Source organism: Mus pahari, chromosome 1 (genome assembly GCF_900095145.1).
Source record: "Mus pahari chromosome 1, PAHARI_EIJ_v1.1, whole genome shotgun sequence".
Taxonomy (NCBI): domain Eukaryota; kingdom Metazoa; phylum Chordata; class Mammalia; order Rodentia; family Muridae; genus Mus; species Mus pahari.
The window spans coordinates 50911418-50936746 of NC_034590.1; the positions used below are offsets into that span (position 1 = coordinate 50911418).

The window sequence follows — 25329 nt, forward strand, 5'->3', positions numbered from 1 at the left end:
TCTGTAATAACCTTTGTTACTCAGCTTGCACAGCTGATGAGAAGGGGGTTCGTTCTCTGTGTTGAATGAGGCAGCGTCTACAGCAGGTTTCAGAGGGTAAGGAGCTCGGTTCTGACCACATTCAATTTGCAATGCATAATCAGCAGCCCATGTGGAGCACTGAGCAGGTAGGGGCTGTGTAGAGCAAAGTCTGAACCCAAAATATAAATTGACACCTATTTAAAAGTTATCGAAAGCCAAGCACACATAAACATGTAAATGGGAGGGTACTAAAGCCAGGGGTCAAGATGGAATTATCTAGGGAAGACAGGAAGAAGAAGAAACAGAATAGCTCTGAAATGGAGCGATGGGAGGGCGGTAGTGTCCTAGAGGAGGGAAAGGTTTGCAAGGAAAGCAGGTGTTGGGCACAGGTTTATAATCCCTGCACTTAGGTTGCTGAGGCAGATAGATCAGGAGTTCTTCAAATTCAAGGCTACTTGGGACTTTATTGGTTTGGCCACGTGGAGGTCGTCTGGAACCCTTATGACAATATTGAGCAACGGTGGTGTACACCTTTAATCCCAGCATTCTGGAGGCAGAGGCAGGGGGATCTCTGTGAGTTTGGTCTACAGAGTGAATTCTAGGATAGCAAAGGCTACACAGAGGAACTCTGCTCCACAACCCCCAAACAAAACAAAGACCAAAGAAGAGTAAGTCAGTGGACGGCTAAGGGCAAGGAGAGGACAGCGCCTGATGGGATTGGGTTGGGCTAGGGAAGAGTGTAGGAGGTGAAGCATGGAGACACTGACTGGAGACAAGGCTGGGTCAGTTTTGTCGTGAGAAGCGGGGTGGGCTCGCCTCTTCTGCTTCCCCGGTCCTGCAGCTTCAGTCGGCCGTGTGTCCGCCCCAGCACTTTTTCATTCCGTAGCCCTAACCTAGACCTTGCTGTTGAATCTCCTAGGTTGTCAGAGCTTGTTACTGCTCCAGCAGATGAACTCTATCACGTGGAAGGCACCATCATTCTGCACATTGTGTTTGCCATCAAACTGGACTGTGAATTAGGCAGAGAACTTCTGAGACACTTGAAGGTAGCTTTCAGATGCTTTTAGGGGAAACAGTTTTTATTTTCTTGTCTCTTTGGCCTGCTCTCAGGACCCTTTCCTCCTACTGGGTTGCCTTGCCCAGCCTTGATATGAGGATGCTTTTGTCCACTCGTACTGCATCTTGTTATGCCATGTTCAGTTGATATCCTTGGGAGGCCTGCTCTTTACTGAAGGGAAACAGGAGCAGTGGACATGGGGAAGGGGAGGGGAGAAGAGCTGGGAGGAGTGGAAGGAGAGGAAACTGGTCAACAGTGGTGTACTGTTGACAGAAGAGTAAATTAAACAAAAAGTTTGTATACAGTGTCTTTCAAGTAACTTTGAGAACAGAAAATCTATTAAGTTGAAGTTTATTTTTACAATGACATATAGTTAATAAAAGTATATTAATATGTATATTTTAAAGCATATATGAGATAGGTCTTTATGAAATAGGGTGCTTGTACTGAAGTCTTTCTCATGTCAGTTAATGACCAGAAGCACGAATACAGAGCATCTGTGAGTCTAGAACATCTTTTCATCTTTGAAAGTAGAATATGTATATATATATGTACATATGCTATTCTTGAACCCTTAAGCCAACAAGCCCCACCTAAGAGCCTTCCTCACGCTGCTCGGAGCCTAAGCTGCTTGCTCTGGTGCTTTGGGCGTCCTCACTCTCTCTAAGGCCTCCATATCTCTTTTGGCTGCTGGTGCTCTGTGCACCAGGCATCAGACGGCCATTTGCCAGGCTTTTGGTTTTCTCTCTCCATTCGCCCACTCTAGGCAGCTGCTAAGAATCATGGCTTCCCTGCCCTGGCACTTTTAAGTTTTAATAAAATTGCCTTTGAACTTCAAAAATTAATTAATTCTTTAGGGGCCAGCAAATGGCTCAGTGGCTTTGACCACAGAGCCTGACTACCTGAGTCCAGCCCTGGGACCAGGATGTTAGAAGGAAAAACTGCTGTGGCCTGCAGGTGTGTGCTGTGCATGCCTGCCACTTGTATGCACACATACATACACAAGTTTTAGAAACCTTCTACAGTGCAAAACCACAAAAGAACTGTTCTTTTTTTTCTTCCTTTCTTTTTTAATGTGTGTGAGAACACTGTAGCTGTCTTCAGACCCAAGAAGAGGGCATCAGATCCCATTACAGATGGTTGTGAGCCACCATGTGATTGCTGGGAATTGAACTCAGGACCTCTGGACGAGCAGCCAGTGCTCTTAACCACTGAGCCATCTCTCCAGCCCCCATTGTTCATTTTTTAATACATTCAAAGTAATCATTTTGTTGTTATTTTCAAAGAATTAGTTTATACCTTTTTTGTTTTAATGTAGCCCAGGTTGGCCTTGAACTCACTATGTAGCCAATGCTGTCCTTGAACTCCTAATCCTCCTGGCTCAACCTTCCCAGTATTAGGGTTACAGCAATGTACACCACGCCACCTGGCTGTGTGACGCATTTGTACTTAAGTTTGTGACTGACTTCCAAACTATTTTCACAAGTAGCTGATAGTTTACATTCATATCCTTTCCCATCCTGGGTGACATTTGTCACCACTGTCTTTCTGTCTGTCTGTCTGTCTCACTGCTGCTTTTGCTCTGACAGGTATGCAATAGCATCTCTCCCTGGCATCTCTCCCTTCGAGCCTTTGCTTTGCATTTGGTTAATTGGTAATGAGTGTTTTTTCATGTACTTATTAGTTCTCATTTTTTTGAAATGTCTTCAAGTCTTTTGTCTTTTCTTAAGTCAATTTTATTATATAAGTTGTGCTTTGGATATTATACCTAAGAATTCTATTCCTACTCATACATATTTTCTCTATGTTCTAAATGCTTTATAGTTTTACCTCTTCCATGAACTTTTCAGACCTATGGAGGAACTTGTTTTTAAGCAGACTAACGACTGTTCTGTTTGTCATAGGCTGGACAGCAGGGGGATCCCAGTAAATGCCTGTGTCCCTTCAGCATCGCTCTTCTCCTCTCTCTCACGAGAATACAGAGATTTGAGGAACAGGTATGCCGTTTGTAAGGTTATTGTGATGCTTTTATAGGAAAGCATAAAAGAACCTGTTTTTGTTAGAGTTACTTGCGATTCCTGGTGCATGCCTTCATTCCCTGTTGAGAAAGCCAGATCATGGTAGCGTGGACTGAGAACTGTGTTACCTGCTTAGGTGCGGGAGAGCCGCACAAGTTGGCTGTGCAGCCGTCTCATGGTCGCACTCTAAGAACTGTCCCCAACAATCAGCGACGAGAGCATGATGTTCTTGCCCTCTTTTTTCCCTGAGTTCCATGATCAGGAGTGACGTTTTTTTCTTCACCTTGCTGTTCTGTTTTGTGGTTCAGAACAGTGATGCGTACCCTTGGTAGCAGGCAGTGGAACACTGAGTTACACACCTGCCTTTGCTGAGACAGGGCGCTGGTGAGATGGCTCGGCAGCTGAAAATACTTGATCCCAAGCCTGACGACATTAGTTCAGTCCCTAGGAACAACGTGGTGGAAGGAGAAAGCCAACTCCCTGTCTGAGCTGACTAAGTTGGTAGCAAACTTGTAATTCTCCTGCCTCAGCCTTTTCTCGTGAAGAAAGTCCCGTCTTTAGCTCTTCTAAGTTCCCATTGAAGCTCATAGCTTTTGTAGCATCTTAATCTCTAAACAGCCGCCGTAGGGTTGTGTGTGATCTCAGATCAGAAAACTAATTTTGGCTCATTTTCTTATTTCTTCAACCGTATTAGGTGTTTGATCTTTTAAAGACTTCCGTTGTAAAAAGCTTCAAGGATCTTCAGCTCCTCCAAGGCTCTAAGTTTCTTCAGACTCTCGTCCCCCAGAGAACTTGTGTTTCAACCATGATCTTACAAGTGGTGCGGAACAGGTGAGCTGATGAACCATATTCCAAATGTGTTTGAGGGTCCGGGTTAGAGAAAGCGGGGTGGAGCCATGCTTAGGACTGCTCCGAGAACACTGGCGGTTGTAGCTAATGACTGGAAGATTGGAGCTTTAGCCCTTCACATTGGTGGAAGAAAATGTTCCTATATTGAAAGAAAAAACAAAACAAAACAACTTTCCATCTCTGGGCCTAATTTCCTAGACACCTGACATATAACAAGAGTATAGAACATTGTCTTTTCTTTTTCCTTGATACTGCAACTCTGTTAGGTGAAGTCTTCATTGTCTTGTTATGTGAGTGGAAATACTGTCAGTAGAATCAAGTTGACCACCATGCCTTTAACACCAGCGCTCGGGAGACAGAGGCAGGCCTGAGTTCGAGGCCAGCCTGGTCTACAGAGTGAGTTCCAGGACAGCCACGGCTACACAGAGAAACCATGTCTAGAAAAACAAAAACAAAACAAAAATCAGCAAAAATACTAAACTGTATTACTTTGACCACTGAAGTCTGTGACTGGGAAGTTGGAAGTGAATTATTTATTGACTTAACAATTTTAGGCAAATTATTTAAAACTACAAGGGAAATAACAGTGGCCATCGTGGGGTTTTGGGTTTTTTGTTTTTATTTTTGTTTTTAAAGATTTATTTATCTATTTTATGTATATGAGTACACTGTAGCTGTACAGATGTTTGTGAGCCTTCATGTGGTTGCTGGGAATTGAACTCAGGACCTCTGCTCGCTCTGGTCTTGCTCACTCTGACCCAAAGATTTATTTATTGTTAGATGTAAGTACACCATAGCTATCTTCAGACAGCCCAGAAGAGGGCATCAGATCTCATTCGGATGGTTGTGAGCCACCATGTGGTGGCTGGGATTTGAACTCAGGACCTTCAGAAGAGCAGTCAGTGCTCTTAACCCCTGAGCCTTCTCTTCAACCCTTGTTTTATTTTTTAATTTTAGGATAAATATTAGTTGTATCAGTCTTTATTGTGGCATCCTTTTTTTTTTTCTTTTTGTCTATGAACCCACAGATTAAATATAAAGTTTTATATTTTAAGCCCTAATTTAAATCTTTTTCATGTGCTGGAATCCTGATTCAGAGTCCGGTGTGACCCCAGCACATGATGCCAGTTAGAGAGCCTGAGTCCTTGTTTCAGCGCGTTCTACCCATTAAACAGCTCTGAAATGTCTGTGTCTCTTCTGTATCTGGATGTACTTTGTTGGCTTGGAATATTTGAGACAGGTTCATTATGTATCCCTGGCTGGCCTTGAACTTCTGACAATCCTATGTCTACTTTTTGAGCGCAGGCACATGCCACTATATCCCGCTGTATCTAGTTTTCCTTTTTTTTTTTTTTTTTTTTTTTTTTGTTAATGGTGAAGCTCACATATAGGTATTCTCTCAACTGAATCTCTCCAAGTTAGATCACAGATGAANGGCACATGCCACTATATCCCGCTGTATCTAGTTTTTTTTTTTTTTTTTTTTTTTTTTTTTTTTTTTTAAGTTAATGGTGTCTTTTCGGTATTCTCTCAACTGAATCTCTCCAAGTTAGATCACAGATGAAGGCGGTGCATAACTAGGGAATGGGAGTGCTGCCCATCTTCCAAGTCTCTACCAGCCATGGGATGGAGAAACATCTTCAGCTACAATCTAGCAGAAGAGACTCTTGCTACCAGATGGGGCCAGACTTTAGCAGGAAAAGATGTGGATGACATCATTATAATCTCCCTAAATTATTTGTTGCTTAGTTATACATGGTTTCTCCAATCTGTTAATTAACCTCAAAATAACATATATATTACATGATTGATTTTTGGGTACTTCAACTTGTTGTATTTTTGTAATATTTTATTTAGACATCTATCTGCCTATTAGAGTGGAGAGAGGCACTAGATGGGGACATTTCTGCTCTAATGTAATATATTTCTTAAAAACCCTTTGTTCTAGAAAGCCGTGCACCCAGAGCAATAGGCCCTGTGGGGATAATAAGACGGGACAGAGTTAAAATGCATTTGGCTTTGTGCTCTGAGCCCCGCAATGGTTTATGTTCTTCACATAAAACTGTAATAGATCCTGGGCCTTACCTGAACAGCAAGCTTAAGTGTCTTCAAAAGGGCATTTCTAAACTGCTGAATTATGGGGAGGGGGCAACATGTGTAAACACTGGCAAGAGCCATGTAATTAAGGCTCCAGGCATACCGCCTGTGCTTGTGACCTAAGCCAGTGGGAAGCAAACAAGGTACCAGACTCAAGAACTGTATCCTTCCACTGCCTGCCATAGTTAGTGGTTCGGCAGGCTGTGTTTCCCTTTGGTATTTTGAAATGTAAAGCATTAATGTACTAGAAAAAAAAATCTATAAGCCAGCAAAATTTCCAATTTATATCTTGCCTTCTTGCCAATCGTAGGCGCTCCTCAGAGCTCTAACTGATGGAGGGCTGGAACCTGTCCTCCATAATAAGAAACTCAGGGAGCACTTGGCTCCCCTCCCTCCTCTGCGCCCCTCCCTCCTCTTTTTCTTTTCTTTCTTGTGTGCAGAACTGGAGATTAAACCCAGGGCTCTGTGCACGCTCAGCAAGTGCCCTGCCACCCAGCCCCCCCAGCCTCACCTCCCGTCGTCACTGTTAACAGACTTACTTGGATTTCCTGATACGGTTTCTGTCTCTTTGCTCACCTCTGTTGAAGCACATACCTTTCTCCTGGAAAAACATAATGTCATAAATATCTCATTCTTGCAGTATTTCTTGATACAGTTTGAGGTTTTTAATATCTGAAAGTTTTATTTTGCTCTACTAGTTGAAGACGTGTTAAGTTTATGGTCATTTTTCATTGTCTCTTTCACCTAGAATTGCTGGTGGAAAGTGATGATTATCGAATTTTTGTGTTACTGTAGATAACCTGTTAACTCTTTTTCCTTTATAGAATCTTTTACAGCTGTCTGATCTTTGCCTTTCTGAGATTTAGCAGTTGATGTTCGTTAAACTCCCGTTTTCACACCTGGGACTTAGGGCTGTGCCCTTTCTTTGTAGTGAATATCTTTCCTACACACTGTGATATTCTTGGGGTTTTGTTTTGTTTTATTTTGTTTTTTGTTTTTGTTTTGGCAACTGGGGAGATGGCTCAGTTGGTAAAGTGTTTGCCATGCAAGCCTAAGGCATGAGTTCGGGTCTGGCTTGCCCAGTGTGTGCCTGTAAGCCCAGTGCTGGGGAGCTGGAGTCAGAGCTCCCTGGAGCCTGTTGCCCAGCCAGTGTAGCTGAATCCAAGAGTTCCGGGTTGAGTGAGACACCATCTCAAAGAGTAAGTGCTACAAAAAACGTTTTAAGATAATAAAACTAATAAGTAAAGGAGTAGGAGATGGATATGATAAAAATATAGTATACAAAAATCCAAAGAGCTGATAAACAAAAATCCACCATGTCAACGCACACAATCTGTTAACTACAGAAAAATAAGAGGTTTTTCAATTGACCAGAAAATGAACCTTTTATTTCTCACACAGTTCGTAGATGGGGTGTGGATGTGTGTATCATTAATGTAGTTATATATGTACACATGCCACTTATATATAGGCTACACACACACACACACACACACACACACACACACACCCCTTATACTTACATTGTGTGTGTGTGAGAGAGAGACTTTTGAGACAGGGTCTGATGTATCTCTGGCCGTGGAACTCCTTTTATAGCCAAGATGACATTGACCTCATGACTGCCCAGCTTCTGCCTCTGGAATGCAGGAACTGCAGGTGTGTGTCACCAGGTCAGGTTTTATGCAGTGCTGGGAATTGAACCCAGGTCTTCTGCATGCTCGTCAAGCACTCTGTCAACCGAGCTACATCCCCAGCTCTGTGTGTGTATTTTTCTGTATTTTGTATTCTGTATTAAGTACTATTATGGGAAGAATGGAATATACACTAGATTTCTCTTGATCTTTTCTCTCCAGAGTAAGTATTCTTAAATCTGTCACAATGCACAGCTGTCCCCTTTGTTCTTCAGTACTGAGTTATGCTTCTCCTGTGCAGATATAATGATGTAGAAACCTATTCAAGCTTGTCCCTTCCACTATAAAGGGTGGCATCAAGTGGTAATCACCAAGGTGCGGTTACTTACAAAGGTTTTTTGTAGTTTAGCTCCTGCTGTTAAAACCACAACTATACTATAAATATTTACTGAGTGCTTGTGTCTAGCTAGATGGCTAAAAATGTGACTACACGTTGGTCTTAACCCTAGAAAATCTCAGTCTAGACAGAGGCCAGCCTCGCAAGCGTGCACACAGTGCTGCATAGAAGGGAGAAGTGAAGGAACAACTGACTGAAATCTTGAGTAGAAATTTCAAAATGATCACTATACTGAATTTTTTTTTTTTTCCATTTTAAAAAGGTATTTTAGGTACTTTTGTTTCTGACTGAGGTTTGAACCGGGACCTTGTACATGCTTGATAAGTAGTCTGCCACTGAGCTACACCTCTAGCCCAGAGTGTCGGGATTCCCCTTAGTAAGGCCTGCCTGCACTTGGAAGCCTCTTGCCTACGCTTCCATGACTGCATTAAGAATTCTGTCAGTTGGGCTGGAGAGATGGTTGCCAGAGGTCCTGAGTTCAGTTCCCAGCAACCACCTGGTGGCTCACAGCCATGTATGATGAGCTCTGGTGCCCTTCTCTGTCCTGCAGGCATACACTCAGACAAAATGCTGAATACATAATAAAATAAAACATAAAAATAGAATTCTATCAAATATCAGTGCATGCAAAGAGGGTCTGAGTTAAGAAGTAAACGGCATCGAGTGTGTGGTGGGTATTTACTAAGCTCTCTCAACTATAAAGCAGTGAGTGTGTGGTGGGTATTTATTAAGCTCTCAACTATAAAGCACTGAGTGTGTGGTGGGTATTTACTAAGCTCTCTCAACTATAAAGCACTAAGTGTGTGGTGAGTATTTACTAAGCTCTTTCAACTACACTTTGTTTTCTCGCAGTGTTCATAGTTGGGATCATGTAACTCAAGGTCTGATAGAATTTGGTTTCATCTTGATGGATTCCTATGGACCAAAGAAGATTCTTGATGGAAAAGCTGTTGAAATTGGCACCAATCTTTCTAAAATGACAAACCAGCATGCATGTAAGCTGGGAGCTAATATCTTACTGGAAACCTTTAAAGTAAGTGTATTGGCTAACTTTATGTCAACCTGGCCCAAACTAGAGTTATCAGAGAGGACAGAGCCTCGGGAGAGAAAATGTCAGGCATTAGGCAAGCCTGTAAGACATATTTTCTTATTTGTGATTGATTGGGGCAGTGGGGGGCAGCGGACAGCCCATTGTAGGTGGGACTGTCCCTGGGCTGGTGGTCCTGGGTTCTATAAGAAAGTAGGCTGAGCAAGCCATAATGTACAAGCTCGTAAGCAGCGCTCCTCCATGGCCTCTGCATCAGCTCCTGCCTCCAGGTTTCTGCCCTGACTGAGTTCCTCTCCTGACTCCCTTTGATGATGAGCTGTGATATAGACACAAGCAGAACAACCCCTTTCCTCCCAAAGTTGCTTTGGTCATGGTGTTTTATCACAGCAATAGTAACCCTAACTAAGGTAGTAAAAGTCCCATTTGACTACCATTTCCAAATTGCACCTACATAGTATAAATGGAGCAAGATGTTACTTGGGAGTTTGTCAGATAAGGAAGGTTGACAGTTGGCAGGGTGTGTGTGACAGCTTGGGACGGTATTGAAATCTTACAGAATCAGGTTGGTGAGTACACGCTCAGCTTCTTATTTGTGTTGGGAGAGGGAAAGGTATATGCATGTGAATGTGCAAATACACTTCCCTTGTGTGCACACGTGTGCAGAGACCAGAGCAGGGTGCTGGGTGTCTTCCTCGAATAGTTCTCACTTTATTGCCTTGAGACAGGATTTTTCTCTAAATCAGAACCTCAAGTTTAAACAGCACATAGCTTTCTCTCCCCCTGGCAAACAGTGCGTTAGCTTTTTGTCTCTGACAAGGGCCTGGGAGAAACAACTGTAAAAGGAGTTATTTTAACTCAGAATTTCATATGTTTCAGTCTGCCTGACTGGCTCAATACCTTTGGGCCTAGATGGATCAGGATATCATTCATGGCAATAGAAGCAGGACAGAGGAGGCCGGTTATCTGACAGTGGCTGGAAAATGGAGAGACAGACACAGAATACACAAAAGAGTCAAAGAAACAGAGGAGACAGACAGATGAACAGAAACCAGGTCAAGCCTGTACTAGGTGGCTTGTTCCTTCTTTCTTTTTCCATCTGTCCTGTAGCCTACTGCTTATTTCTGTCCATGTTCAGGGCAGTCTGTCTTTCCTCAAGTGCTGTCCCATGTGCCAGCAGTGCTAGATGTGTTCCAAACGAATCTAACAAAATCAGGTTGATGACCATGCCTTTAACCCCAGCACTCAGGAGGCAGAGTCAGGTGGATCTCTTTCAGTTCTTTGGGAGTTCAAGGCCAACCTGGTCAAGGCAGGTGGATTTCTGAGTTCGAGGACAGCCAGAGTGAGTTCTAGAACAGCCAGAGCTATATAGAGGGACCCTGTCTTCAAACCAAACCAAACCAAAGTCAAGTTGACCATCAAGAAGAACCATCATGGTCCTGGAGAGAGGGCTCAGCATGTAAGAGCACGTGCTCTTGCAGAGGACCTGGGTTCTGTTCCCAGCATCCCATGGTAGCTGCAGCCCTCTGTAATTCCAGTTCCAGGGTGTTCAGTAACCTCTTCTAACCTCCTTGGGAACCAGGATGCATGCACATGATGAACATGTAGGCAAAACACTCAGATACATAAAAAGAATCTTTTAAAAAGAAACATGGCTAAGAACATTTCTTAGGATAAGATTTTGTTTTAAGCTGGGCAGTGGTGGCGCACACCTTTAATCCCAGCACTCGGGAGGCAGAGACAGGCGAATTTCTGAGTTCCAGGACAGCCAGGGCTACACAGAGAAACCCTGTCTCAAAACAAACAAACAAACAAAAATTTTGTTTTAAATCTTTTTTTAAAACAAGATGTTCTATTTGATGTCAGTGGCATTAGTATCAGAATATCTGTAGAGCATATAGCTGCTATTAAATCACTAGCAGCCTGAGTCTAAATCAACTGACTATCAAAGCGGTCAGATCCAAGTAAGGGTTTTGATAAAATACAAGTGAAATTCCAAAAGTTTTCGAGCACACCTGCTGTGGTTCTTGGAGCTGAGAAGATACTGATTAAGATCTTGTTGTTTCTAAAACTTTCCATGGGCTTTTAACATTTATGTTTTAGAAGAAAAGTTATGGACTCTGGCAGAAAGGTAGCTGTAGATTGTACTGTATACCTGAAGTAGGAACAGTCCTTGATGTCTGGCCTCAGGCTTCATGAGGACTATACTTTTGGGTTAATACAATATATACTTCCTGTACCTAACATCATTTGGGTGCAGATTGAGAGAGCCATGATTTTGTTCTGTAGATGATCTGTGTCATATCCTGATTTGTCTGAAAATTTGGGTTTTGTACACACCAGAATCTTCCAGTTCTGCCTGACATGCCCTGATGCTCTGGCAAGCTGGGTCACCCAGGCTTGCTTTGTTGATTCTGTCCTTTTTAGATCCACGAGATGATCAGACAAGAAATTCTGGAGCAAGTCCTCAACAGAGTTGTTACACGGACATCCTCTCCCATCAGTCATTTCTTAGGTACTGTACTTGAAGAAGATAGAGTTCTTAAGATTATTTCCTTTTGTATGTCATACTGATTCAGTCTGGGGGCATCTATGGGGTTCAAGAGATGGCTCAGTGATTAAATCACTTGCCATGTTCTACTGGGGTTTGAGTTCAGGTCCTAAGAACCTATATAAATGTTAGGTGGGCAGGGTGGCCTATTTGTAATTTCAGCCTCAAGAAGAGGAGACAGGGAATCGGAATCCCCAGAGCAAACTGTCTGGCATTTTGATGGGCTGCGGGTTTGACTGGGAGACCTTGCCTTGGTGAATCAGGTGGAAGGGATGGAGGATGACTCCCAATTTCAACCTCTAATCTCCATATGTGTGCACATATACACACACATGTGCACATACACACACACACGAGAAATGAAAAGAAGGAAATAACAAAACTTAGTAGTGATATAATAGAGTTTAGTGTTTTGTCTTTGATTATGATGCCAATGAGATAGGTGAGCCCACTTATGATATCTGTAGTGTTGATAAATAAGGAAACATTTAACCAGTGAGTGGTCTGTCCATTGTGCACCAGCATGCTTGTTAACACGCAGTGACAGACATGACCTTGAATGCCTGGGGCTCTGGGCTTGGGCTTACCATGCTGGTGCTGTCCTTCTCATTCATGGCCTCTAACTGGCTGGTTTTATTAGGTATCTCCTAATATCTAAATCCATTTCCTTTTTCTTTCTTTTTTTCCGGTTTTTTCGAGACAGGGTGTCTCTATGTAGCCCTGGCTGTCCTGGAACTCACTTTGTAGACCAGGCTGGCCTCGAACTCAGAAATCTGCCTGCCTCTGCCTCCCGAGTCCTGGGATTAAAGGCGTGCGCCACCACCGCCCGGCTCCATTGCCTTTTTCTTAACTCACCTCCCCACCCCTAGACTCTTCCCCAGCTTTGCTAAAAGCTCTGTTTGACCTGTTGTGGCTTCTCTGACTTCTGAAGTCCTCAGAACTGTAATTGTTTGTTTCTTACCGTGTCTATGACCAGATTTCCCCCATTTTTTTTATTGGTAACTTTTCTTTAACCCTCAAATTTTAGGATTCTGTAAAGTTCAATAATAAATATTTTATTATGCCTTATAACTTCATGATATCTAATTGGTATAATCTCCACATTTAATGTATGACAGTTTACTGACCTTTAACGTGTGTGTATGGTGCAGCCGTCACCATAGTCAGTTTAGGCACTGGGGAAGCAAAGCTGAACAGCATAACTGGATACTGCTGTATACCTGTTAGAATAACTGGGTACTGCTGTGTACCTGTTAGAATAACTGGGTACTGCTGTGTACCTGTTAGAATAACTGGGTACTGCTGTATACCTGTTAGAATGCATGAGATTCAAAAGAATGACCATGGCCACATGCCTTCATCCCAGCACTAGGAGGCTGAGGCAGGAGGATCTCTGTGAGTTCAATAAGCTAACCAAAGCTACATAGACTTAGCCTGTCCCCCCAAAAACAACAACAACAAAAAGACCACATCAAATGTTGGTGACAGTATTGAATAACTAGAAACTATTGGAGAAAGGCAGAGGATATATGTAAAAAAAAATAAATAAAATCAGAAATGTAAAAAATTAGATTTCATCCAATTATAAAATTTGCTTTCTGTGTGACATTACTACAGAATTTTTGTTTTGTTTTTTTGTTTTTTGAGACAGGGTTTCTCTGTATAGCCCTGGCTGTCCTGGAACTCACTTTGTAGACCAGGCTGGCCTCGAACTCAGAAATCTGCCTGCCTCTGCCTCCCAGTGCTGGGATTAAAGTCGTGCGCCACCACACCCAGCTTATTACAGTCAGTCCAAGGCTGGGTGAAAGTGTACCGAGCACACCGCTGGGTCTGGCCTTGCCTCTGCATCTCATTTGTCAGCCGGCTCTTCTGGCTCCTGGCTGTCATCATTTTACAGCTTCCTCTCCTCCTGAGCACACTGAGTTCCCACCCAGGCTTTTGTTCTTGATGGTCTTTGTGGCCTCACATTCCGGTGTCGTTTCCTTTCCTGTGCTTGTCTTGCAAGCAGACTCTTCTTCCTGGGTTAGAAACTCAGGCTACTGATGTCACAGCAGTCTCTCTCTTTTCTGTTGAACACTACTAAGCTCTTAGTTTTCTTTTAAATGTCCTGTCAGCTCTCCTACATTTCTAAGGTTTCTGTAGAGGGCAAAGCGCCTTAAATCTCCCTGTGGTTTGTTCTTTAGCCAGAATAGTAAAGGCATTGTGGGAAAGGTGGATTGGGACTAAGCACCAGGCCCGTGAAATAACTGAGACCAGGCTGGCTTCAAACTTGCAATCCTCCTGCCTCAGCCAAGTGAGTCATTTAGTGCCCAGTATCTGAGAACGTTCGTTTTCTTTTTTTCATTTTATTTTACGTGTAAGGGTTTTGTCTGCATATATATATATATATATATATATATATATATATATATATATATATACACACACACACACACACACACACACACACATACACCACATGCATGCTTGATGCCCTCCAAAGTCAAAAGAGGGCATCTAATCTCCTGCAGCTGGAATTACAGATGGTTGTGAACCACCACAAGGGTGCTGGGAATCAAACCTGTGTCCTGGAAGAACAGCCAGTGCTCTTAGCCACTGAGCCATCTCTCAAACCCTGTCTCAGTCATCTCTGCCCCCAACCCCTTCAGGACAGGGTTCTCCGTGCAGCTCTGGCTGTCCTGGAACACTCTGTACACCAGGCTGGCCAGAGACTCAAGAGGTCCTTCTGCTGGGATTAAAGGTGTGCGCCACCCTCAATCAAAGTCATCTTTTACTTTTTTTTTTTTTTTTTAAGATTTATTTATTATTATACGTAAGTTCACTGTAGCTGACTTCAGACGCACCAGAAGAGGGCATCAGATCTCATTATGGGTGGTTGTGAGCCACCATGTGGTTGCTGGGATTTGAACTCAGGACCCTCGGAAGAGCAGTCAGTGCCCTTACCCACTGAGCCATCTTACCAGCGCCCCCCCTTTTTTTTAAGGTATCATCTTGTTACTGGTTTCTAATTTGTGACCGGAGAACACACTTTGTATGAGGTTAATTCTCACAAGGTTTTTGAGTCACAACTTCCTCATTGGTTTCTGAGTTGACTTTGTCCTTTAACCTGTAGCACTCCCCTGCTCTGGCCCCGCACACTGTCGCCAGATTAGTGTTCTCAAAATACTAGTAACTCTGCCTCTGAAATCAGTGTGTCCTTTTCTAAATTATCACCTCTCACTAGATGTGGTAGTGATACACATCTGCAATCTGGAGGCCGAGGCAGGAGGATTGCAAGTTTGAAGCCAGCCTGGCTGCAGATATTTCCCGGGCCTGGCGCTTAGTTCCTTTCCCACTGCCTCTCCTGTCGCCATCCTTCCCCATGACGCCTTTCCCACTGCCTCTCCTGTCTCCATCCTTCCCCATGACGCCTTTCCCACTGCTTCTCCTGTCTCCATCCTTCCCCATCACTGACCTCCCTCACCCTCTGACTCTGTGCCGTTCTTAGACCTTTGTGCAGAGTCTGCAGTCCTGGGTTTCTATCCACTTAAATAGTGCTCATCCCTCAGATCCTCAAAGAGTTCTTCCTCTTTCTCTAATAAGGTACTTGCAATGACCTCTTGTGCATGTCCTGTTTAAATCCTGTTTCTACTCTTTGTTAGGTAATACATGTTTGGAATTGCTAGAGACTTGATATTCTGTTATTTTTCTCTTTTGAGATATTTTTGCTTGTGTTCTGACTAAATTACTAAAACTCTTGACAAAAGAATATGCTTTATATATTCCTGATGAGACCTTATGTCTGCCAAAGTAAAGATCTATAAATATTTATCACCTTGCTTTTGCTGAGGGGAGTGAAGTGGTGTACCACTTGTGCAGCGGTGTAATGAGCTGTTTTCTTCCTCTTAGACATTTTAATTTTGTTATTTTATATTATCACAAAAAATGATAAAATATCCTGTTAACACTGGGGAAAATTATGTATGGCCAGTAGAAATTTACATTTAAAAACAAACAAACAAAAACACCATGGGGATGGAGAGATGGCTCAGAGCTTAAGCTGCTCTTCCACAGGTCCTGAGTTCAATTCCCAGCCACTACATGGTGGCTCATAACCATCTGTAATGAGATCTGCTGCCCTCTTCTGACCTGTAGTCAACATGCAGGCAGAATGCTGTATACATAATAGATAAATAAACTTTTATTTTAAAAAAAAAAAAATCACACTTGACATTTCTTCCCTCATATAGACTTTAGATACTTCCTTATCTTTTTTTTTACAGTTATGTGAGGTAACTAATTATATATTCTGTTTTCAGACTTGTTTTCAGATATCATCATGTATGCACCTTTAATTCTTCAGAACTGTTCAAAAGTCACGGAGACTTTTGACTATTTGTCCCTTCTGCCCCTCCAGACTGTGCAAGGACTGCTCAAGGCGGTGCAGGTAAATCAGCTGACATGCCAGAAAGCTCCCGAAGCCAGAGTTGTCACTACCTAGTCAGGAGAGTCTCGTACAGCTTTTATAAAACTGGGTGTCAGAGCTCCAGTTTTTCCTGAGCCTCATAGTTTTGTATTGAATAAAGGCGGAGCGCATGGAGGCAGATACGTCCCAAGTCCCCCTCTTTATAGCTCTGCTTGCCTTTTCTCATTCTCAGCTTAGCTGAGTACTTGAAAGTGTCTTAGGAGATTAGGGCGCACAAGTGGGTTCATGAGAAATAGGAGCTCACTCTAAAGCCCAGGCTAGCCCGGATCAACCCATTATGTAGTCAAGGCTGGCCTCAGATTGGTGCAGTTCTCCTGCCCTGGTCTTTTGAGCAGCTGGGATTACAGGCCTGCCTCACCATGTCTGACAGTAACAACTTTCAACTGTCAAAGTGCACTGTTGTCTTTATGGTTAAAGTATAATCAGCCTTGACCACATACGGAAAACAGACCCAAAAGCACACAAAATACTAATGGCATTCATAGAACTGAGCATTGCTAATGAGAGGTGACCTGCTCCGTTCTTCAGCCGCTTCTCAAGATCAGCATGTCGATGAGAGACTCCTTGATCCTCGTCTTGCGGAAAGCTATGTTTGCCAGGTATGTTGCGGATTCCCTGAGACTGCAGGGAGCTGATCCGTCTGATATTGGCTGTTACCTCATGCTTGGTGCCCCTCCCTTCACATGGGGATCCCTAATTCAGCACAGCCCTCTCAGCCTGTGAGACCTTATGCTGAAGGCCAACCTCAGGAGGTGCAAATTACTACCGTTCTCATTTATACAAGGACAACTAGCCTTAGACATGATCAGTGAGAAAAGACAGCATGTGGGAGTGGCAGTAGGCTACCATCCATGTTTGGTGATCTCTGGTACCCTGCTCTTCCTCCCCCACAGTAACCTTCATGAGCTTTCGGACATGAGCTGACTATCGTGCCAAGGGGAAGGAGGCAAGAATATACTCAGGGGTCTCACTTTAGTAGGCAGCAGAATTGTGGCTCAGTCACTAGTGGACCAGAGTATTATTGAGGGGCCTCCTGATCCCTCTTTATTGTGTGGTATGTTATATAAGCTGGAGATGATTAATACTAAGACGGTAGGTAGTACAGTGCTGTGTGGAAGGCATTTGATACTTAGAGGATAGGATACCGAGATACCAAGCTAGCCGTGTCGTAACGCACTTCCACACATCTAGAGGAATAACTAGCAAGTAGCTGTTATCTCTGTGCTAGAACTCCTCACCCAAAAGCATGCCTGCTACACAGGATTATATGTTATAACGTCTGTAACATGTGTTGGTCACTGAGGTGTGGGCCGCAGCTGCTATCTTTTGGATGGAAGGTTTATGTGGCGTCGAAAACTGTGATCCTGTATAAAGAAAGGAACCCTGTGGAGGAATGCACTCATTCAGACACAACAAAAGTCAGCAATTTACGTGGCTGTCCACTATGTAGATTCAAGTTCCAGTCCAGTTTGTAACTCAGGATTCTTCTGGTTGCCATGGAGTCTTGCAAGCAGAGAGAGAAAGTGCAGCTAGTCCTGAGGTTGAGACGATAATGCAGTCAGCCAGCTGCATCCCCACGCTGTTGGTTGCTCGGGACACTGGCACCTCATTTGGAGCTTGTAAATTCAGTTAGGCTTGGCCTGTGCTTGCCGGCCTTCTGTGCGAGCTTAGCTGGTTTCGTTTTGTGTTGTTCGGCGTTGTGTTTTCCTGTGGTGCTAACTTCTCTGTGTATTCCTGAGCTAGCCAGCTGGACGCCCGGAAATCTGCAGTTGCTGGGTTTTTACTGCTCTTAAAGAACTTTAAAGTCCTCGGCAGCCTGCCATCCTCACAGTGCACACAGTCTATTGGTGTCACGCAGGTAAGAGGGCCTCACAGTGACTGTCACTGCACATCACCTCACGACCAGTAACAGGGAAGTCATCTTTTTTGTTCCTTCTCCCATAGCTCAGGCCGGCATGGAGCTTACAGGAATCCTCATGCCTCCGGCTCCCGAGTGCTGGATTGCAAGGGTGACGGGTGACCTCTTCGCAGGCATTCCAGTCGTGGCTTTGCTCTGTCTGGGTCAGAATGCTGTCTAATGTGGTAGACAGCAGCCTTCACATAGCTGCTGAACTAGACACTTGACTGACATGGGACTAGTCCAAATTGCGTTTGCTGTATACATAAAATTCATGTTTATTTTCAAGGTTTAGAATGAAATACAAACATTTTCAATCACTTTATATTGAATTACATACATGTTGATGTGTTAGGTATGTTGGATTAAATAAAATATTAACTTACCCGCTTTATTGTGCTTTTTAGCTATTTATATTTATGTATTACAAAATTACACATGTAACATATACATATAATTATGCATTAGCTATGTATATATTATGTATTATGTAGAGCTACGTAAATTTACTTTTTAAAGATTTTATTTATATGTGAGAGTGTTTCTCCTGCCTGCTTGTGTGTGCACAACTCAACAAAACTGTCCATCTCTAAAGCTCTTTAATTTTTATAGGTATAAAGAGCTCAGCTTTCTTTTTAATGCAAGTCTTAGGTTTTTAATACAGTTGTAACTATTGTGACTACTGCATTGTCTGGGGAAGAGGTAGTCAGCTGCCTTCCTGAGTAGCTGGCATTGTTCAAGTAAACCTTAAGGAACAGCCAAGTCAGGCTTGTTGGAATGGGTTAATCCTAGTCCGTTTCAAACCAGACCGAGTGACAGGGAATGTGCGGAGATGGTGGTCACATCAGCATCCAGGCCTAGTGGGTTTCTCTATGACAAGCACAACCTCCTTAGCAGAAACCGCCTGAGAAGGCTGGACACGAGCTGCCACCCTCCCTTCCAGGTGCGCGTGGACGTTCACAGCCGATACAGCGCTGTCGCCAACGAGACCTTCTGCCTTGAGATCATAGACAGCTTGAAACGAAGCTTGGGGCAGCAGGCAGACATCCGGCTCATGCTTTACGAGGTAAGTGAGGGAAGTGCAAGAGACTGTCAGCCCTCCTTACAGAGAGTAACTCTCCTTATGACAGCTTTGTTCTGGGTCTGGACGTACAGTAGATGTGTCCTTCTGCTGTTGGTCAGTGCGTAGCAATAGTGAGTCCAGAAGTTAAGTCATGAAATCATAAATAATTGATGGATCGTAACCATTTTAATTTGAAATATTTAGATTTACTGCTAATTTACCGGTCTGAATTTAACACCAAACTTGTCGTTAGTGAGTTCTGTCCCTCATATACAACATACCCTTACTTTATTGCCTCCTTTCAAATTTTTGTGTATCTAAACTTGCATAAACACTTCCAAGAGCTGGTAGGTGGCCATGCTGCCTTGAGGCAGCACTGGTGTGGCAGAGCATCTTAGTTCCTTTTCTGTTGCGTGCTAACACCACGACTGAGGTAGCTTCCAGGAAGAAGTGTTTACTTGGTGCTTACAGCTCTAGAGCGACAGTTTAGGTAAACATCCCTCCCTGTCATTCATGGCAGAAGCATGGCAGCAGTCAGGCCTGCGCTGGAGCAGCAGCTGACCCTCACGGCATGAGCCACAGGCAGGGGCAGAGAGCACTTTGAGAATAATGGAGAACGGAGGAGGCAGTTGAAATCTTAAAGCCCACCTCTGGACACACATTCTGATCCCACCTATCATTTCTGCCAGCTGGGGACCAAGTATTCCAGCATGAGCACATGGAGGTCATTCTCATTCCAGCCACCACACAGGCAGGTGGATCTGTGGGTCCTGCCAGAGCTATGTCAAAAACAAAAGGAAAAAAAGTAAGCCATGTTTAAGATACTGAGTATAGACACTACTGTGACGGCTCAGGGGTTGCACTTTCCCTCTATAGTGAGTGGTTTTATCTCACAGCTGTCAGAGTTGCCATCCTTAAATCTCTAATACATTTAGTTTTGTAAGAGCACGGTTCTTCCTTCCTCCTTTTGTGTTTGTTTGTTTGTTTGTTTGTTTGTTTGTTTGTTTGTTTGTTTTGGGGGGGACTGTTGGACTCAGTCACATAATGACAGAATAGTAGGCAAGCAGCAGAAAGCAACTACATAGCCAGTACAAAGAGCACCCAGTGACTGTGGAGGAAACACTGCTGTCTCCAGAATGTGAGGTATTCAGGATGTCAGACATCTCCTGGAAGGAATGGAGAGCAGCTGTCCCCTCAGCAGGGAGGAGAGGTCAAAGTTCATTCAGAGAGCAGCCTTTTGTTTCTTTCTTTCTGCCTCTCCACAACAGGAACATCCTGTAGCCCACGCTGGCCCAAGCTCAATGCAGCCAATGACCTTAGATCCTTCCGTGCCCGCCTCTACCTCAGGCAGGAGGGTCACCAGGGACCATTGCCACCCCTGGCGCCCATTTGACATCCTAGAACAGTGTTTCTTGAGCTATAGAAGTTGGTAGGTGCTGGAATTTTCAGGTTTGTTAAAATGGCTTTAAGTTAGGAAGGCAGCTGAGAGAGGGGAGTGGAGGTAGGGTTCTGGGGCTGGCTGGCCGCTCTAGGTGCTCGCCCTCCCCCGGTGATGCTGTCTCAGACACTGTGGTAGAGAAATCCAGGAAGGCTCCCATTACTTTTGGCCTACATGTGTACACAGTCTCACACACACACGCACACACACACGTTTGTTTTGTGGTATTTCCAATTCTACTGTTCATATATACAGATTTATGTAAAATTTATATATGTTGTTATCTAATTTTCTGTTGTAATCATTTTTTCATTTCATTAAGTTTCTCTGGCAACATGATTTTTAAGGCCAAATGAAATATTTTGGATACATTGTGTAGCAACTTAATTATCTTCTTGCCATGTCTTTGTAAACACTATCTCTGTCTGTCTGTCTGTCTGTCTGTCTGTCTCTCTCATTGTGTCTGTTGCTCTTGACATTAGTTGTAATCTTGGTCTTAGGTATCAGATGAAGCCAACATCTTCTGCCCAGTGAGCCACTTCTCTAGCCCTAAATTTTTAAAATTTATTTTCATTATTTTTAATTGTGTGTGTGTGTGTGTGTGTGTGTGTGTGTGTGTCTGTCTGTCTGTCTGTCTGTCTGTCTGTCTGTCTGTCTGTCTGTCTTGTCTGTCTGTGTAAGGGCGAATCCCTGTGAAGACCAGAGGTGTTAGATCCCCTTGGAGGTGGAGTTACAGGCAGTTGTAAGCCTCCGTGTCCATACTGGGAACAGAACTTAGGTCCTCCACAAGGGAAGCAAGTGCTCTTAACAACCAAGCTGTTAATTGGAGGGAGCGAGGCCTAACAACCACATCTATGAACCCAGCACTGGGAAGACCCACGTGGGTGGGTCACAAAAAATTCAAGGCAGCCTGGGCTATGTTGGCTTTGGCACAAACGCACACCTGTGCACACATTACACAGACATCCTTGCTCAACATTCCTTTATGTTAAAGTCTTTCAGAAACTCTTAGCAAACTTGCTTCAGGAAGAAACTTCCTCACGTTAGAAAAGGCACGGATGGAGCTTAAAATGGCCACGGAGAGAATACTCGCTTGTGGTGAGGAGCAAAGGTGTTTGTTCTCCGTGCCTCGTTCATCCTCAGAGTTGAGATGTTCGCCCACACAGTAGGGCAGGAAAAAGAATTAAAGGCACACAAATTTAAAAGGGAAAACTAAAGCTGTGTCCATTTGCACAGTATTAATTTATTAAAAGTGTTTAGTAAGATAAATATCAGCATGAGCTGTGATGAGATAGATCAACAATGTGAAGGTTTACTGTAATTACTCATCCTAGCATTGAATAGCCAGAAATTAAAATAAAGTATTTAAAGCAAATCTAAAGGAAACACTTAAACCTCCAGATATTATGAGAGATGCTAAAGAATAAATAAAAGATATGACATGCTTGCAGGTTGCTCAATTTTGGTGGTATTTAAGTCTCAAATCTGCAGATGGGGTGCAACCCTAACAGAAACTCAGAATGCTGTTTTCAATGTGTGTGCGGAAAGTAAGACAATGTCAGGGCCTGGAGAGTTGGCTCAGCAATTAAAGAGTGCTTCGCTCTTCCAGAGGACCTGAGCTTCCCAGCCCTGTGTCTGGTGGCTTAGGACTACCTTTTATTTTAGCTCCAAGGAATCCAGTGCCTCTTCCGGCCTCCACATACATGGCACAGACTCCCACACCCCTGTATCCCCAACACACACACACAAAAGAAATTTATAAGAACTGAGACCAGGTAAGAAGGAACGAGCTTGTCTCTGTGTTGCTCCTAGGGCTTCTACGATGTCCTTCGACGGAACTCTCAGCTGGCTAGCTCAATCATGCAGACTCTCTTCTCGCAGGTAAGATACGTTTTTATGGATCGTGGAGGGAACTCAGATGCTGTGGGGTTGCTGTACTCTCTGGGTTGTTTTGTGTGAGCTTCCACTTCCCAGCTGCCGTACTGCTATCCTCCAACTCTTCCTTGAGTTCTCAGTCTGCTCCTTAAGTCCTAAGGACACTTTATGGAGCCATTTCAAGTTTATTTTATATATTTATGACCTTTGAGACATGGTCTCATATAGCCAGGCTGCGACTCAAATGCATTTTATAGTAGAAGCTGTATGGAATTGCTGATTTTTCCTAAGCTCTGGGGTTTCAAGTACACACTACCACTTCAGGTTTGGAGTTTTCAGTTTCAAAGAAAGAATTTTGTTTGATTGGCTCTTTTGAGGTATTTTGTTTGATTGGTTCTTTTGAGGTAGGATCTCTGTATATCCCTGGGTACCCTGGGGTTCAGTGTGTAGACCAGGCTGGCCTCAAACTCAGAGACATCCTGTGTCTCTGCCTCCCAAGTGCTGGGATTAAAGGCGTACGCCACCACTGCCCAGCTCGTCACACTTTTAATAAGAATTAAAAGCCATGTCCAGGCGTTGGTGGCGCACACCTTTAATCCCAGCACTTGGGAGGCAGAGGCAGGTGGATTTCTGAGTTCGAGGCCAGCCTGGTCTACAAAGTGAGTTCCAGGACAGTCAGGGCTATACAGAGAAACCCTGTCTCGGAAAACAAAAACAAAAAAAGAATTAAAAGCCATGTTTGAAGGCATAGGACAGTGCTTTCTGAATTATTCAGACTCCAGAAGTGAAAAGGACAGGGGTAAATAATAGCCAGCATTTTTTTCAGGCTCTGTTGTGTGCCAAGCAATGTTTGAAGTTCCTTACCTGTGTTGTGATAGTGAATCCTTATGTAGCTTTAATTTCCTCATTTTCCAAGTGAGGGCCCAAAACTTTGAGAACTGTCTACATCAGTAGTAAGTGGAAGTACTGGTTTAGACGCAGGCAGTCTGACTCAGAAGTCTAGACTCTTTTTAAGAATCTTTTATTCATTGACAGCTCCATGTGTGTATCTAATACATCTTGATCACATGACCGCTCTGTGTGCGCGCGCGCGCGCGTGTGTGTGTGTGTGTGTGTGTGTGTGTGTGTTTGTGTGTACACCCCAGTTTCTCCAGCACCTCCCCCAACGCATTCCCTGCCCACCTTCATGTCTTCTCCTTTTTACTTGTAACCCACCAAGTCCAATCCGTCCTGCAGCCTGTATTCCTCATCAGACTTCCCTGCGAATGCTGACCCCCTTTGCAGATGTAGGGGCGGGTGTGAGGGGAGCAAAAGTAAAGAAAGTTACCTTGATCAGTGCTGTGAATGGATGGATGCAGGCAGGCCAAAGGAGTCACATTTGTTACATCATTCTTCTGGCAGTTGGGAAACATGCTTTAGAAAGGCTAAGGTGCCATCAGCTTCAACATTTAAAAACTCGAGGATTCATGAGTCATGGTTTTTCTGTCTATACACAGTTAAAACAGTTCTATGAGCCAGAGCCTGATCTGCTACCTCCCCTGAAACTAGGAGCTTGTGTTCTGACCCAAGGAAGTCAGATCTTTCTACAAGAGCCTCTGGTAAGACTGGGCACCTGCTTGCAGCCACTGTCCCCTCGTCGGTGGTAAGGTTGATCTACAGCTGGTCCCGTTCTTTTCCAGTTCTTTCTAGGAGGTTTTACTTTTCCATGTCGGTTATTTGTGACCCATCAGGAGATTGATTTATTGTATTTTATGTGTATGAGTATTTGCCTGCAGGGACATATGTATGTTATATATGTGCCTAGTGCCTAGAGGCATTAGATCCCTTGGAACTGGAGTTGTGAACCACAGCATGATTGCTGAAACTGGAACCCAGCTCCTCTAGGAGCAGCAAGTACCAATGCTGAGCCGTCTCTCCAGCCCCTACTTAGGATCTCTTGGTCAAGTAGTACTTCACTAATCCTGACAGCCGCCTCTTCCTAAGAGTCTTACCTGTCACTTAGAGACCCTTGGTTACACACTGTTGGACATAGAGATGCACAGGGGAGTGAACAGATCTGCTTCCCCAGTCTGCAGGGAGAAACTGGGATGACCCTCTCTGTGGGAAGGGATGTAAAATGTGACTTAGAACACAGGTCGAGGAACAGGAAGAGCTGAGTCTTCATTAATGCAGCTTCAGTGCCATGAGATGTTCCAAGCGTCCTTCTAAGATGCTGTGTTGGTGTCCCAAAGGTTCCCTCAGCATAAACCCCAATCTTTAGAATAGCTTTCAGGGCTTGGGAACTAGAGGCTGTTTAACTTCATAACGGGGCTCTAACAGTGTTGCTATCACAGCAGGAAGGCACACTTGGAGTTTCATTCTGAAGTGTGAGCTCCTTATGGGGCCAGTGCTTGGCAAGGGGGGAGGGTGCAGGAAATGCCTTAGTTCACTCACGCCTCTCCAGCTTTGTTAGTTCAGATGGACCTTCTGTGTGGCCCAGCAAATAACATAGCTTCATAAGAGCATCATGAGCTGCCACAGCTTATTTTCCTCTACAGGATCATCTGCTGTCTTGCATTCAGCATTGCTTGGCCTGGTATAAGAGCAGAGTTGTCCCCATGCAACAAGGAGATGAAGGAGAGGAGGAGGAGGAGGAGGAATTGTACTCTGAGCTGGATGATATGCTGGAGTCCATTACTGTCAGAATGATCAAGAGTGAGCTAGAAGACTTTGAGCTGGTAATTGCTAAGTCCTCAGACATATGGACTGATGGAAGATTTGGTACCATGGTGATTTATATTTGTCCCTTAGGATAAATCAGCAGATTTCTCTCAGAACACTAATGTCGGCATCAAGAATAATATCTGTGCGTGTCTCATAATGGGAGTGTGTGAAGTTCTAATGGAATATAATTTCTCCATAAGTAACTTCAGGTAAGGATTACTG

At 43.8% G+C, this 25329-nt stretch overlaps 1 protein-coding gene across 1 annotated transcript in view; it reads left to right on the forward strand.

Annotated features, from left to right (window-relative positions):
* The window catches only part of Fanci (FA complementation group I), a 55390-nt gene that overhangs the window by 12344 nt on the left and 17717 nt on the right, over positions 1 to 25329 (forward strand). Inside the window, exons 9-21 of the mRNA XM_029537702.1 lie at positions 941 to 1067; positions 2983 to 3075; positions 3791 to 3927; positions 8923 to 9103; positions 11543 to 11630; positions 15965 to 16092; positions 16660 to 16730; positions 17875 to 17989; positions 18972 to 19094; positions 22342 to 22410; positions 23901 to 24002; positions 24942 to 25121; positions 25195 to 25316. Of these exons, the coding sequence (XP_029393562.1) occupies positions 941 to 1067; positions 2983 to 3075; positions 3791 to 3927; positions 8923 to 9103; positions 11543 to 11630; positions 15965 to 16092; positions 16660 to 16730; positions 17875 to 17989; positions 18972 to 19094; positions 22342 to 22410; positions 23901 to 24002; positions 24942 to 25121; positions 25195 to 25316 (1536 nt within the window). The remainder of the gene's footprint in view (positions 1 to 940; positions 1068 to 2982; positions 3076 to 3790; positions 3928 to 8922; positions 9104 to 11542; positions 11631 to 15964; positions 16093 to 16659; positions 16731 to 17874; positions 17990 to 18971; positions 19095 to 22341; positions 22411 to 23900; positions 24003 to 24941; positions 25122 to 25194; positions 25317 to 25329) is intronic.